Source organism: Hevea brasiliensis, unplaced genomic scaffold (assembly GCF_030052815.1).
Source record: "Hevea brasiliensis isolate MT/VB/25A 57/8 unplaced genomic scaffold, ASM3005281v1 Scaf1, whole genome shotgun sequence".
In the NCBI taxonomy this organism is placed as follows: Eukaryota; Viridiplantae; Streptophyta; class Magnoliopsida; order Malpighiales; family Euphorbiaceae; genus Hevea; species Hevea brasiliensis.
In genome coordinates, this window is record NW_026614585.1 from 8,455,369 (window position 1) to 8,468,395 (window position 13,027).

The window sequence follows — 13,027 nt, forward strand, 5'->3', positions numbered from 1 at the left end:
CTTTAGCCATTCTGTTGCACACCTGGCAAACACTATGCGACCGATGGTGTGACAGCCCGAGGTACTTGATATCCAGTGCTAATTTACCCGTTTATCCAGTCCAGTCAACTTGGATAGGTTACTTGAGCATTTAAGTAAGTCCTAAAAATTTACTAATAAATAATAAATATAAAAAAACCATTAAATTAAATATATTCTAAATAGTTATCAAAAATACATCCGGTGTGGCATAATGGTGTAATTTACTTATTTTTAATTATTTTAGTTTATTTTTATATTATATTTGCACTACTAAGCATTATGCTTAGCGCGTCACTTTTTGCCATGCGTAGGTACTGAAGACTAGGAGAGAGAGCCCAGTAGGCCTTAGATTGGGAGATTGAGATTTTGATCTGCATTGGGTCCCGAGTGTCACCTCATCAGTGGTGCATATTTTGATAGAATTCACTAGCTTTGTATTTTATTTTTGGACTTTGTAATTAATTATGGACATGTAATGTAAATTATAAATTTGTACCTTAATTTTGTACATGATGTAAATTAATAATATTTGAAAATTTCCTTTATGAATTGTTTATGAATGATATTATGGATTGGATTGAGAATGGAGATGAAATGTTTGTTTGATAAATATGAAATGAAGTTTGAGATTATGAAAAATTTATATGTTTTAAATTATTGTTGAGATTTTAAATAAGTGGAAAATCATCAAAATGTTAATAAATTAGAAGAAACTCTGTTGGTTTCTCCATTTGAATAATTGAACTTAAATTAATAAAAATTAAATTTAATTACCAACAAATGTAGTAAGATAAGATAAAGTGTTTCAGCACAAAATGTAGCACGCCTTGCTCGGCTATACTATAAACGAGTAAGGGGTGTTACAGCTCCACCTCAATTTCAACTCTCCATCATCATTATTATTGCATGTGCAACTTTCTACATATCGCAGCAGCTCCACCTTTAACCAAACTCACCAAGATCATTTCTATACTCTGATACTAATTCGTTGTGTAGAGTGAAAGTGTGTAAACTGCAAAAAAAAACAAAGCAAACACACAAAACAATAATATTTACGTGATTTATCCTCTTAACATAGAGCTACATCCATGGTCATGTCATTTTTCACTATTTTCAAATAATAAATCATCAATTGCAAGCTCAAACTATACTACCCATATATTCAATTACACTTAAAAGAACTCATACTACATAACTGCTCATAGTAAATATATTAGTTAGTCCCTCTCAGTCTTTTCTAGACATAACTCAATATATTTACTATTATAACACTATATCACAAAGGGTGTCTTCAATTATATGGGTAATAGCCCTCTCACCAATGGACAAGAACCACTTCCTTTTAAATTTTATGTCCTTACTCTACTTTAGGCCGAAGCCTCTGTCCACTACAATGGATAAGTGCCCCTCATCAATTGGCAGAGCCAAATCCTCAACGATTGGCAAAGCCCCTCTCTACAATGGATGATAGCCTCACTCCATGAGATAAAAGTTAAATAACATTTTCCATCATTCTTCTATTTATCGTGTTAATTCCCTCAATTCTAATATGATTAGGAGTCCTACTCAATTTATAAATAACACTTAAATAAGAGTTCTACTTTATATAGAAAATATTCCTCTATCCTATTGAGGAAAATTTCTCCCACTCAAATTAAAAAAAGGTATCTCCAAATCCCACTAGGATTTTGAGTCATAATTCAAACAATTCCAAACTGAATTTTTTATTAGCAAGTCCACTTCATTGCCTTTGGTTCTTCTTTAGTATTTTACTCAACGGGAAAACTTTTTCTTTCATTGATTCAGAGACTTTTGAAAGCATTTTTTGAGCAAACTTCAAACAAGAAGAAACTCCTAGCAAGATCTTGTGATTAAACGTGCCTGCAGCTAGATTTAGGAAAATTGTAAAGTTCAATTGGCATATATATGCATCCAAATTTCTATTCACATGCATATAATTGTATGTTATAATTCAATTCCATTAGAGTTTTAAATATATAGTACTTTGCTTTTTTCTTTTTTCTAAAACATTTTTGTTTTAAGTGCTCTTTTATCATAATATATATTTTGGATATCATCTTAAATTTTAGAGATATAAATTGGTATTAAGATAGTGAATTTTTTTTTCAAAAAAAAAAAATAAATCTAAAAATTTAGACGAGTAAATTCAATCAAAAGTGAGTTTTAAAATTTTTAATATTTTTTATAAACAAGAAAATTTCATTATCATTATCTAGAAAAAAATTTAATACAAGTACGTCCAGACTAAGTCTCGATTAATAGACCTCCGTGTTAATGAAACAAAGTGGAAAGTCAAAACAGTCAAAAGGCACAAGTAAATAGAAAAGATCAAAACTCGAATCTTTAATATGGGTATAGTGCTAATTTGTCATTAAATAGCCAATAATCAAATTATTGTCCTAGTCTATTGAATTGGGATACTTGTTATATATATATATATACTAGGACAATAATTTGATTATATATATATATATATATATATAAAAGCTAATTGTCTGAAATAAAGGGTTAAAATCTTAATAGTAGCCTCTCACTTGTCTGAATTTTTATATATATATGGGCAATGGTTTAAAAAAAAAAAAAAAAATCTTAACATCCTCTTCTCAAAAGACATATTTGGAATTTCTCCTTGCGGCAATAAGAATCATGATGGATGTAACTCATTAAATTTTTTGAAACACATATTGAGTATTTATTCTATGTATATTTATTCCTTTTGGGTGAATTCTAATTGGACAATGGCATCTTTAATACTTACTTGGACTTGCAGTTCATTAATTAAAAATAGGATAATGTCAGCTTAATTCAGCTAATTAATTAAGACTGATCATATATATCATGTACTTATTTCTATAAATAGGGAAGCTTTCTTCACTCCTCATGTGGTTGTGGAGTGGAAGACATGGATTCTCACAATACTAAAGGCAGCCAATATCCAATGACGACATTTCTTTATCGCATTGGTGCCTATGAATTCTTTTCCCCAGAGGTAAATATGCTTCATTTTTATATATTTCTTTTATTGAACTCTAGTTGAGATTTAAACTTGTAAACTTAGCATAAATGCGATTCCATTACAACTGATGTTTGGTGATCTCTTGTTTAATTTTGTTCTTTCAGTTGTGCAGGGCAGTAGTAACCGAGATGATAGCAACTGCTTGTCTTCTGTTCATGCTTACCACTACCATTATTGCACGCCTGGAATCACACGAGACTGAAACTAAACTTCTAATCCCAATTGCTGTCTTCGTTATTGCCTTTCTTTTGCTTGTGGTGACAGTTCCTTTATCTGGGGGACATATGATTCCCATTTTCACATTTATCTCCGCCCTAAGGGGTCTCATAACTCTCGTTCGAGCTCTCTTCTATGTCCTGGCACAATATGTTGGCTCAATAATGGCTTACCTTGTAATCAAGAGCGTAATGAACGAAAATACAGCAGAAAAGTATTCCTTGGGAGGCTGCATGGTGAATGGAAATAGGGAAGGAGTAAACGCAGGAACTGCCTTGATACTAGAGTTTACATGCTCATTTCTGGTACTGTATGTTGCTATAACTATTGCATTTAACAAGAAAATTTGCCAAGAATTGGGCTTTACAATGGTTTGTGTTATAGTGGCAGGGGTTTATGCACTAGCAGTTTTTGCATCCATCACAGTAACTGGGCAGGCTGGCTATAGAGGTGTGGGTCTGAACCCTGCAAGGTGCTTAGGCCCAGCACTGTTGCTAGGAGGGTCATTATGGGATGGGCATTGGGTTTTCTGGGTGGGGCCATTTCTTGCCTGCATTGTTTTACTTTGATGTTGCCAAAGCAGGGCTTGGTGAGGGCAGAGAAAGAGCATCACATCACACCACACAGCTGGTTCTGGGTTCTTGTTATGGAGCTGGCTTTTCTTCACATGTTGAGGAGAAAGTTTAGTTAGCAAATGCCTGTTTCTGTGACAAAACAATGCAACTCTTCAAAGCTAGCATGGTGCACGTACTACTTGTCATTTTCCATCGTCATTACCCAGGCTGAAGATGATTTTTGATATTTCTAGGTAAAGATGTATCAATTAGGAAACAATTTATGTTTTCCTTGGGTTCACAATTACCTACAGGCAGTCTTTGGGCTTTCTGCATGTTGTAGTTGTGTTAATTTATAGAGATTGCAGATTGCTCATAGTTGAAAAGAGGATGCCATAACTTTTTTTTTTCTTCTTGAGATGATATTATATGATTAAATTGACGGGAAAAAAAAAGAAAAAAAAAACAAAGACTGTATACACCATATGATTATCATATGATTAAAAGATAAAATTTCCTCCTGAAGCTGATCTTATGCAAGTTGATTCTATTTGCTCTTTTAAATTGATCAGTACAAATGACAAAACAATTACAAGTTCTAAATTTAATCATTCAAAAGAGACTCATAGTTGAACTGCTAAACACTAAATCATGGACGATCTAAATCTTAAAACAATTTGTTCATTCTAAGTTTCTTTTATTTTCATTATTCCCGTGACATTCTTCTTGCATATAATTAAAATGCAACTTATTATAGGATTTATGTCATATATATCATTTGGGATGAGAGAATTGAATATGATTTTAGTGTAAGTTTTTGCAATAAAAGTAAACTCATTCTTTAATCATTAATTAGATTTATGAATAAAAGTTAGATTCATAATGTTATTAAGAAAGTTTGACTCATGAAGAAGTAAATTTATGTTAATATCTTACACTAGTTTGGATACAATAAATGTCATTGTAAAATTTTAGGCGTTCTCTTTTTTAACTTAACTTTTGGGGTTGAGTTAGATTTCTCAGAAATATTATACTCTAAATATTCACTCGTGAACATAAAGATCCAAACCTTAGGTGTTTTTCTCCCATTAGACTAGCTAACTTTTGGATTTAAGTTTGACGGACTCATATTTTTAAGAATTTAGAATTGTATTTTTTTTTTAATATTTCAAAATTATGTTTAATAAATTCAAAAATCTAATCAATTATAAGGCCTCTCTCCATCCAATTAACTGATTACGATGGGCCATTAGTACATCTAGAATGGACAACAGAAATTAAAGCAAGCAGAAGAGACTAATTATCATTATCATTAACAAAGACTCACCATATGACTGTGATTCTATATATGCACAATCAAGATAATTGCACAGAACACAACCACGCATAGGTATCCACCTCATATCCTAATTAACAAATAATTATTCCTCATTTATATTATTATTACTATTATTTTGATATATTTAAAACATCTATTATACATATAATGATGGCTACAGAAGTGTAGAGGAGGAAGCAAGAGGCTCATGCACAACAGAATTTGAAGAAACTGAGATGGGATTGCCCTCTAATTGCAACATAACACTTCCCAGGATTTCAGTCAATATCTCCTTGAACTCATCTTCTTTAACCAGCTTCCCATCATCTGCATTCATCATCTTAAGCCCTTCATCTATAACCTTGTCTATCTGAAACATTTAATTAAGCTCAAACAATTAAGCCACTACTCATGTTTACTTATTTAATTTAATTAACTTTTGTGATTGTTGTTTTAGTACCTCATCAACAGCACCAATTGGAGGTAGGCCAGCTGATGGAGCCACTGAATCGATTGCCACCCTTAAATACTCCTGGGACATTTTCCCATTTCGATCTTTTGGTACATTTTCTAAAGCTGTGTTCAGAGTCTGCAAAATTTGCACAGAACAAAGTATAAGAAGCAAGCAGTTCACATAAGCTAAAAGCACAAAGGAAAATTAATTAACCTTGTCTAATTCAAACTTATTGGTTAACAGCCTCCTAATGCCAGTCCCATCAAAGGTATTTTCACTATGAGCAACAATAACTGGCTGTTCTTTGAGATGTTGAGCCACATGTTCAGCTACTTTCTTGAATTCCACCAAGAATGTTTCTTGAGAGATAGGTTTATCAAGATCTTGGACAGTGCAAGATTCTAGGGCGGGTTCCACAATGTTGCTCATTACCTGCAGCACCAAAACAAGCCACATCAAGAAAAATTAATCGTCTCTTCTTTTGCAAAAACTCGAGCTTTTCCAAGGCACAAAATCATTACCCAGGAATCTGAAGACGGGGGGATTCCTTGATCAACTGTAATCTTTTCCAAGGCTTTAACAATGAAATCATGGACTGATCCATCAGCATCAGGTGATGCTAACTGCGAAAATATAGATACCATTTCTGCTTCATAACTTGGTCCGTTGATGAACTCTGATAGGTCTTCACCATCCATACGAAGGATGACTATTGGGTCTCGCTTCAAGCCAGCAGCCATGCCTAGTAAAATATCGGACAGAACCTCTTTAAACTCAGTCTGGCTCACCTTTTGCTTGCCATGGGTGAATTCATTGAGAACCTATAAGCTTGCAGGGTTCAGTTCCTTATATATCTCAAAAGCTATATCAATGTCAGGAAATAGCACATGATGAAAGGGCTACAGCAAACCTACAGGAATTGTAAAGAAGAAGACAGAAGAAAAAAGAAAATCCATTTGATTAAAAATCCCTTTTGGGTTTATGATTATAAATCCAATATAATTAATAAATCTTTCTCATATCATTAGTTTGACCAAATCACTGTAACTTTAGAACCCTACTTTAAGAAACCCACTTCTTTAGCTGTTTCTGGTTCCTTAGAAAGGAAGACAAACATGTGGAAATCAGGGCCAGGGTGGTCCTATCTACCTCTTTTTTGGGCATGAGATAATGGCTTTAGTGCTTCCACATTTTCAATTCTCATGCTGTACCTAACCAAAAATTTTAAAATGCAAAGTTTGTGTTATAACCATCCATTATCGTGAGTATCAAGTAGGTGCTATGATAATTAATGATTAGAATATATCAATTATATATATATATATAAGGTTTATTGAATAAATTTTTCTATTTAATGGATTTTTTTTTTTTTTTTACCAATATGAGATTGGACTCCTAAATTGTTATAAGAGTGTCATAATAACTAGACCATGTGCTTGTATGGCATTGAAGTCGAGAGTTAAAATTATTTTTTAATTTAAATATTATTAAAAAAGAAATTTAAAATATTATTTTATTATTTTTATAATTAAAATTTATTAAATTTAATTTTAAATTATTTTTTAATACTCTCTAATTAATATATTTAAAAATATATATTTTTCTTAATAATATTTCTAACAATAATATTAAATAGACTGTATGCCTATACCCATAATGAGTGTGCTAATATATATATATAAGGAAAAATAACTAAATCAATAAAAAAAATGATGGAACACATGTCACTATTTATAATAAAGATTATCAATGAAGCAAGTAGCAATGCTTTTTCTATAAATAAAAATATATATGGATCCCACAAATGAGCCCATCATTTTTTTCCAGCCACATGTTCTTGGAGTATAAATAACTTTCAGAATCAACTTACAATTATTGATAAACCAAGCTCATTTATTAAATAAAGCATTATGTCTAAAATTAATTAATGTATTTTTGATAATAAAAGGATTAAATAATTAATTTTATTAAAATAAAAAAAAAATAGCCATGTTCAGAGTTCCCCAAAACAATCGTCACTAGATTCCTCTCGAGTACTGATAAAAAGAAAGTGAAAGAAAGGAAAAGTCAAGTGGGAAAAGAAAAGTAAACTTCCACAACACCGACCAGTGTTGAATAATGTGCAAGCGTGATTCTCGAGCTACCTAGAAATGGAAATTTTCTCTTATTTGTTTCCCAAACAGGCTTATGAGGGCAGGTATAATGAATTTTCTACAGCAACTTAGATCATCCAGATTAAACTATAAGCAGCCAAACCATGTACGCCAAATCAAGTTCTCCTCATTCCATTATCTTGATTTTTATTAGTTCAGATAAAAATAAAGTTAAGGCTTTATCCTTGAAGGTAATTACCCAATTTATTATTATTATTATTATTATTATTATTATTATTATTATTATTATTAAGTTTGACAGACTTCTATTAAAATTAAAAAATATATATATTTAAAATAATTCTTTTTAATATTCTCTAATTAATATATTTAAAAATGTATTTTATTGAATGACAATTTCAACAATAACACCATTTAAATTCTTTGTCATTTTTATTTTTAACAGCTAATGTTTTTAAAATTTTATTATTTTATTTTTTTTTACCTTATATCATTTAAGCTAATAATTAAATTAATATTATATTTTATAATTAGATTAATTATAATATATCAAATTTTCATAAAATATATTTAGACGTAATCAAAGGCAATGGAGTCTCACACGTAACATCTTCATCTCATCCCATGTATTGTGGCTTGAAGCTACCAACTTTCTTTTTATTTTTTATTTTTTATCATTCCCATTTTTTTCCCTCCCTAAATAATATGTAGGTACTTTCACAATCAATCCATAGTTCACCATGACCAATATTTTGTCAACGAAATATTCATCAGTATGGCCAATAGTGCTATGAAATTACTGTTATTATTATTATTATTATTATTATTTTATTGAAAATTACCTAACCTTAAGAGGTGAATTATATAATTTTAACCATTAGACTAAGCTAAATTTGATAATAAAAATTTATTATTGAGTAAATTCTCAATGTATATATTTGCAAATAATTACATATATAAAGAATTTAGTAATAAAAGTAAAGAATTCCCTTAATCAATCTAATTAATTTCAATTAATAAATATTAGCTTAATCTTGAATTTAAGTTTCAATTGAAGTTAAATAAAAAAATTAATTAAATTAAAATTAAAAATTAATTGAATTGAGGATTATATTCACCAAATGATTTTAAAGAATTTATTTAGTAATATTAATTATTTTAATAGTAATCAATAAAACGGTGATTAATTATTAAATATTATATATTGATAGTTAATTATTTATATAATAATTTAAAGTAAAAATATTTAATAAAAATAATTAACTATTAAATATAAAAATAGTGATATTATAAATAATTATTTTAACTTTTAAATTTTAATATAAATAAGAAAGACTGTGTTTTTCTTTAAAAGCTATTGTCCAAACTCCTTTTTCTTTTCTCATCGTAGAATCAAAACAATGACAAAGATTAGTGATGTTTGCTATCAATGGAGATTTACTATATCAGCACAGATTCAATCCTTGTTCTTATCAACCAAGAAGAAAAAAAGGGCAAGAAAATTGAATCCAAGAAAAGGACAAAAATTGAAGAGAGACAAACCTCAGAATAGATATGATCAGAATCAGGCGAGGAACCCTGAGCAGGCAAGCCAAGAGCAGAACCAATATCAGCGACAGCAGGCTCAAGTTCTTTGACAGAAAGCTTACCGTCTCCGTCCCTGTCCAGCTCCTGGAACTTATGATGCACGAAACTGCTAAACACCTCCTCGTTCTCAACCAACTCCATTATATCCGAACCATCTAGAACCTGTCCATTTTCTTCCCTTTTCTCTACCTTTCCTGTGCTACTGCTGCTCTTCTCCATTAATTCTCTTGCCTTTTTCGATCAATCTATTGTTTTTCTTGTGAGTTTCAGTGAGTCTCGTGACTCACACGAGTTAAAGTTAAAAGAGTTTTGCTGTGGATGCGTCTCCCTTTGCTGCTTTCTCTGCTTCTTGAATTTAGTTCTGCCTTCTGCGGCCTTTAAATATGAGAGAGAGAGAAAAGGAGGAAGGATTTGTGCGCTTTTCTTTGCTTAATGGAAGAAGGAACGCGCTGATATTTTCATCTTTTTCACAACACATTTTATATTTATTTTTTTTATTTAATACTTCCATATTTTTATTATTATTATTTAATTAAACATGTGTCTTAAAATTTTTCGTTCTTTATTGATAAATCCTAATAATAGTAATAATAATAATTTTATTTCGAATAAAAATTTTATTATTAATCAGATTTTGACTTTTTCTTTACAAAAATAGGTATTATTTCTTCATTTGTAATTAGCAATATTATTGAAGCAATTTTTCTCATTGAAATTAAAATTTTCTTTTTTGAGTTTTAAGAGTGTATGTATCTTTTAAATTAATTTGAAAGCAATTTACTGTTTTTAAGATAAATAATTTTAAAGTATTTTTAATAAAATCGTTGATGAAGAATTAAAGTTATTACTTTTACAAAATTGGTTGATTTTGTTGAATAAAAATTAAAAAAATAAAAATAAACATTGTGATTATCTTATATATCGATTCCCTTTTATCTATCTAAAAATATGGTATGGTAATCTTCAATTACTTGGTATTTAAAAAAAAAAAATCCCTTCGTCTTATTAGATTATTTAAAAACAAATTATCCCATTTTATTTATTATTTTAAAAAATTAAGGAGTATTAATTATTTTTTTAACTTTAAATTTATATATTATTATTCTCGATATATTTATCGTTTCTCAAAATCTATATTCAAATGATATTAGAAGAGTATTTTATATTACACATATAAATTAAACCGTTATAGATTATGTGTACTTGAAAATACGCTTATATCCATAATTTTTTTATGAATAATCAAGAACAGAAAAAAAAAGAAATGAAATGGTAGCTTCACAACTTCTAATATCCAGAGCGTTCAAATTATATATATATATATGAATAATCAAGAACAGAAAAAAAAGAAACGAAATGGTAGCTTCACAACTTCTAATATCTAGAGCGTTCAAATTCTATCTGACTTCTATCTGATATTAAATGAGGTTATTAGAATATATATATGTAGGACTGAAAGTTGGGACCTCTTCCTTAGTGGACTTATGACAGCCTGACTCATTATAGGCTTGCCAATTATATGACCCAATCCATTTAGATATTACTAATTACTAAGCTTATTATTTAATCATTATTTAATCTGTCAATGAGCCTAACAATTGATTATTGCTAATCTACATCCAGATACAAATAAATAATCTAACAATCTCCCACTTTGATAGCAATAATCAATTTATAAAACTAAAAGAATATATTAATAAAATACAAAATAATATCCAATAACAAGTAGGCAATTTAACCAATAAAATCCAGTTAATGAAACGACAAACAAAATAACATTGAATCCGATAAGAAAAATAATATTATATATATGTGCCAACAAAATCTCAAAAAAAAAAACTGAATTTAAGTGGAATATATGATAAGATATGTCCTGTAAAACATCACTGTAGCAATTCCGTACATTCTACTGTTCCAGTGACCGGTGTCGGTCCGGATAATTAGAACATCTGGAAAAATATTTAGACTAGAGTAAGGAGTCATAAATAACTCAAATAATAATAAGAAAAATTTAGGAAAAATTTTAGAAATAAAATAAAACCAAGTTAAATGAGACAGTGCCCTAGCAATGGGTAACCCAGTGGGAAGTTGCCGTCTTCACAGTTAGGAGCCCTAAACCCAGGAGAAAATTCATAAAATAATTTGTGGGACTCCAGAGAAGAGTCATTGAGGTTTCGATGGCATTAGAATGCCAAGAAAATGCTTAGGAAAATTTTTAGATCGTTACAGACGATTTTGGCTCAATAAGCCAAACAGGGGGCATTTTGATCATTTCGTCCTTAGAGATGATTTTTGACCAACTTGTCCAGTTATATAAATAATTTACATGATATAAAATGTGAATAAATATTGCTAAAATTTGAATTGAAAATGGGTAGTGAAGAAAAGAAAAGAAAATGAAAGAAAATTGGAAATATGACATCACATGATGTCATTAGTGAGCTCTCCACCAATCACCATTTAATAACACAATTAAAAGTCATTAAAAAGGGGGAAAATGGGTTAAAAATAAAACAACTTTCTGGTCTCTTCTCTCCCAAAATCGGCAGCCCTCTCCTTCTCTTTCTTTCAACCTCCATTAAAGCTCCCTTGTGAGCTTGATTTCCCCCACCATTTCACCATAAAACCCTATCATCCCTTCACAAAAATTAATCCTTACCATTAGCACAATATTTGGGCAACAATTTGAAGAGGAAAAAGTGAAGTTATACCTTGGAAAAATTCTGCACTCAAGAGGTTAGTGCATATACTTCTTTCCTTCCTTCCTATCTTTGTTTAGAAAGCTAAATTGAGTTCAATTTGTTGAAGAATAAAAGAAAATATGTATGTATAACCACCCATGAATTTTGGCAGCTTTAAGTGAGTGATGATTTTGATGATTTAAACTAAATTAAATTAGTTTAATGATAGTGTTTGAGGAGTGTGCATGGATTAGATGTTGAAGTCCAAGTGTTATGCATGAGTAGGAAGTTGGAAGTTAGGGTTTTGGGACTAAATTGGGAATTTTGTGCTTGGAGGTTCAATTGGTGTTTTAATGGTCAATTAGTGACCATTTGGTAAGGCTTGACTATAAAATGAAGTGAATTGTGGCATTAGATTAGGGATTTGGTATGCTGCCCTATTGTGCCAGCAGGTCTAAACTTGAGTCCAGTGTGTTTGGACAGTCATAACTTGGTTTGTGTAGCTGTAATTGGTGCAAGGCTAATTGGAGGTGAAATTAGACACATAATGGCACAACTTTGATGAAGAAAGCCTACCCAGAAAACTAACTTATGATGACCTAAAAATTTGCTAAATCCGGGTAACCAATTCTAGACCTGAAAAAACTGACCAAATAAACAGTGTTTGTTCATTTGGCCATAACTTTGTGTAGAGAGGTCCAAATTACCTGATTTTTATGGAAATGGAAAGCTTAGACAATTTAGAACAACTTTCATGAAGAATAGCAACCCAAATTATGACCATAACCAATTTAAATTACTAGTTCAAGTTAGGAAACCAAATTTAGCAGAACCAAATTTGCCCAAAAAATCTAGGTAAAGACCAATCCAGCCAGTTATGGTACATTGACCATAACTTGAGCTACAAAACTCCAAATGGAGTGATTCAAAAAGGAAATTAAAGAAGACACATAAAGGAACAACTTTAGTGAAAAGAATTTTATCAAATTTTCACTATAATAATGACCAATGGAATAGTAAACTTAAGGTATGAAATCTGAAAATT

The 13,027-nt window shown here is 30.2% G+C and overlaps 1 protein-coding gene and 1 pseudogene across 1 annotated transcript; one reads left to right on the plus strand and one right to left on the minus strand.

Annotated features, from left to right (window-relative positions):
- The first annotated feature begins 2,944 nt into the window (after nucleotides 1-2,944).
- On the plus strand, nucleotides 2,945-3,961 carry LOC110659181 (probable aquaporin PIP2-6; annotated as a pseudogene).
- A 1,144-nt stretch (nucleotides 3,962-5,105) lies between these two features.
- On the minus strand, nucleotides 5,106-9,871 carry LOC110659188 (uncharacterized). Its single transcript, XM_021817052.2, has 5 exons — nucleotides 9,257-9,871; nucleotides 6,122-6,421; nucleotides 5,814-6,032; nucleotides 5,607-5,735; nucleotides 5,106-5,516 (listed from the first exon to the last, which is right to left on the minus strand). The coding sequence occupies exons 1-5, from the start codon at nucleotides 9,518-9,520 to the stop codon at nucleotides 5,322-5,324; spliced, it is 1,107 nt and encodes a 368-aa protein (XP_021672744.2). The 5' UTR covers nucleotides 9,521-9,871; the 3' UTR covers nucleotides 5,106-5,321.
- Nucleotides 9,872-13,027: the final 3,156 nt, after the last annotated feature.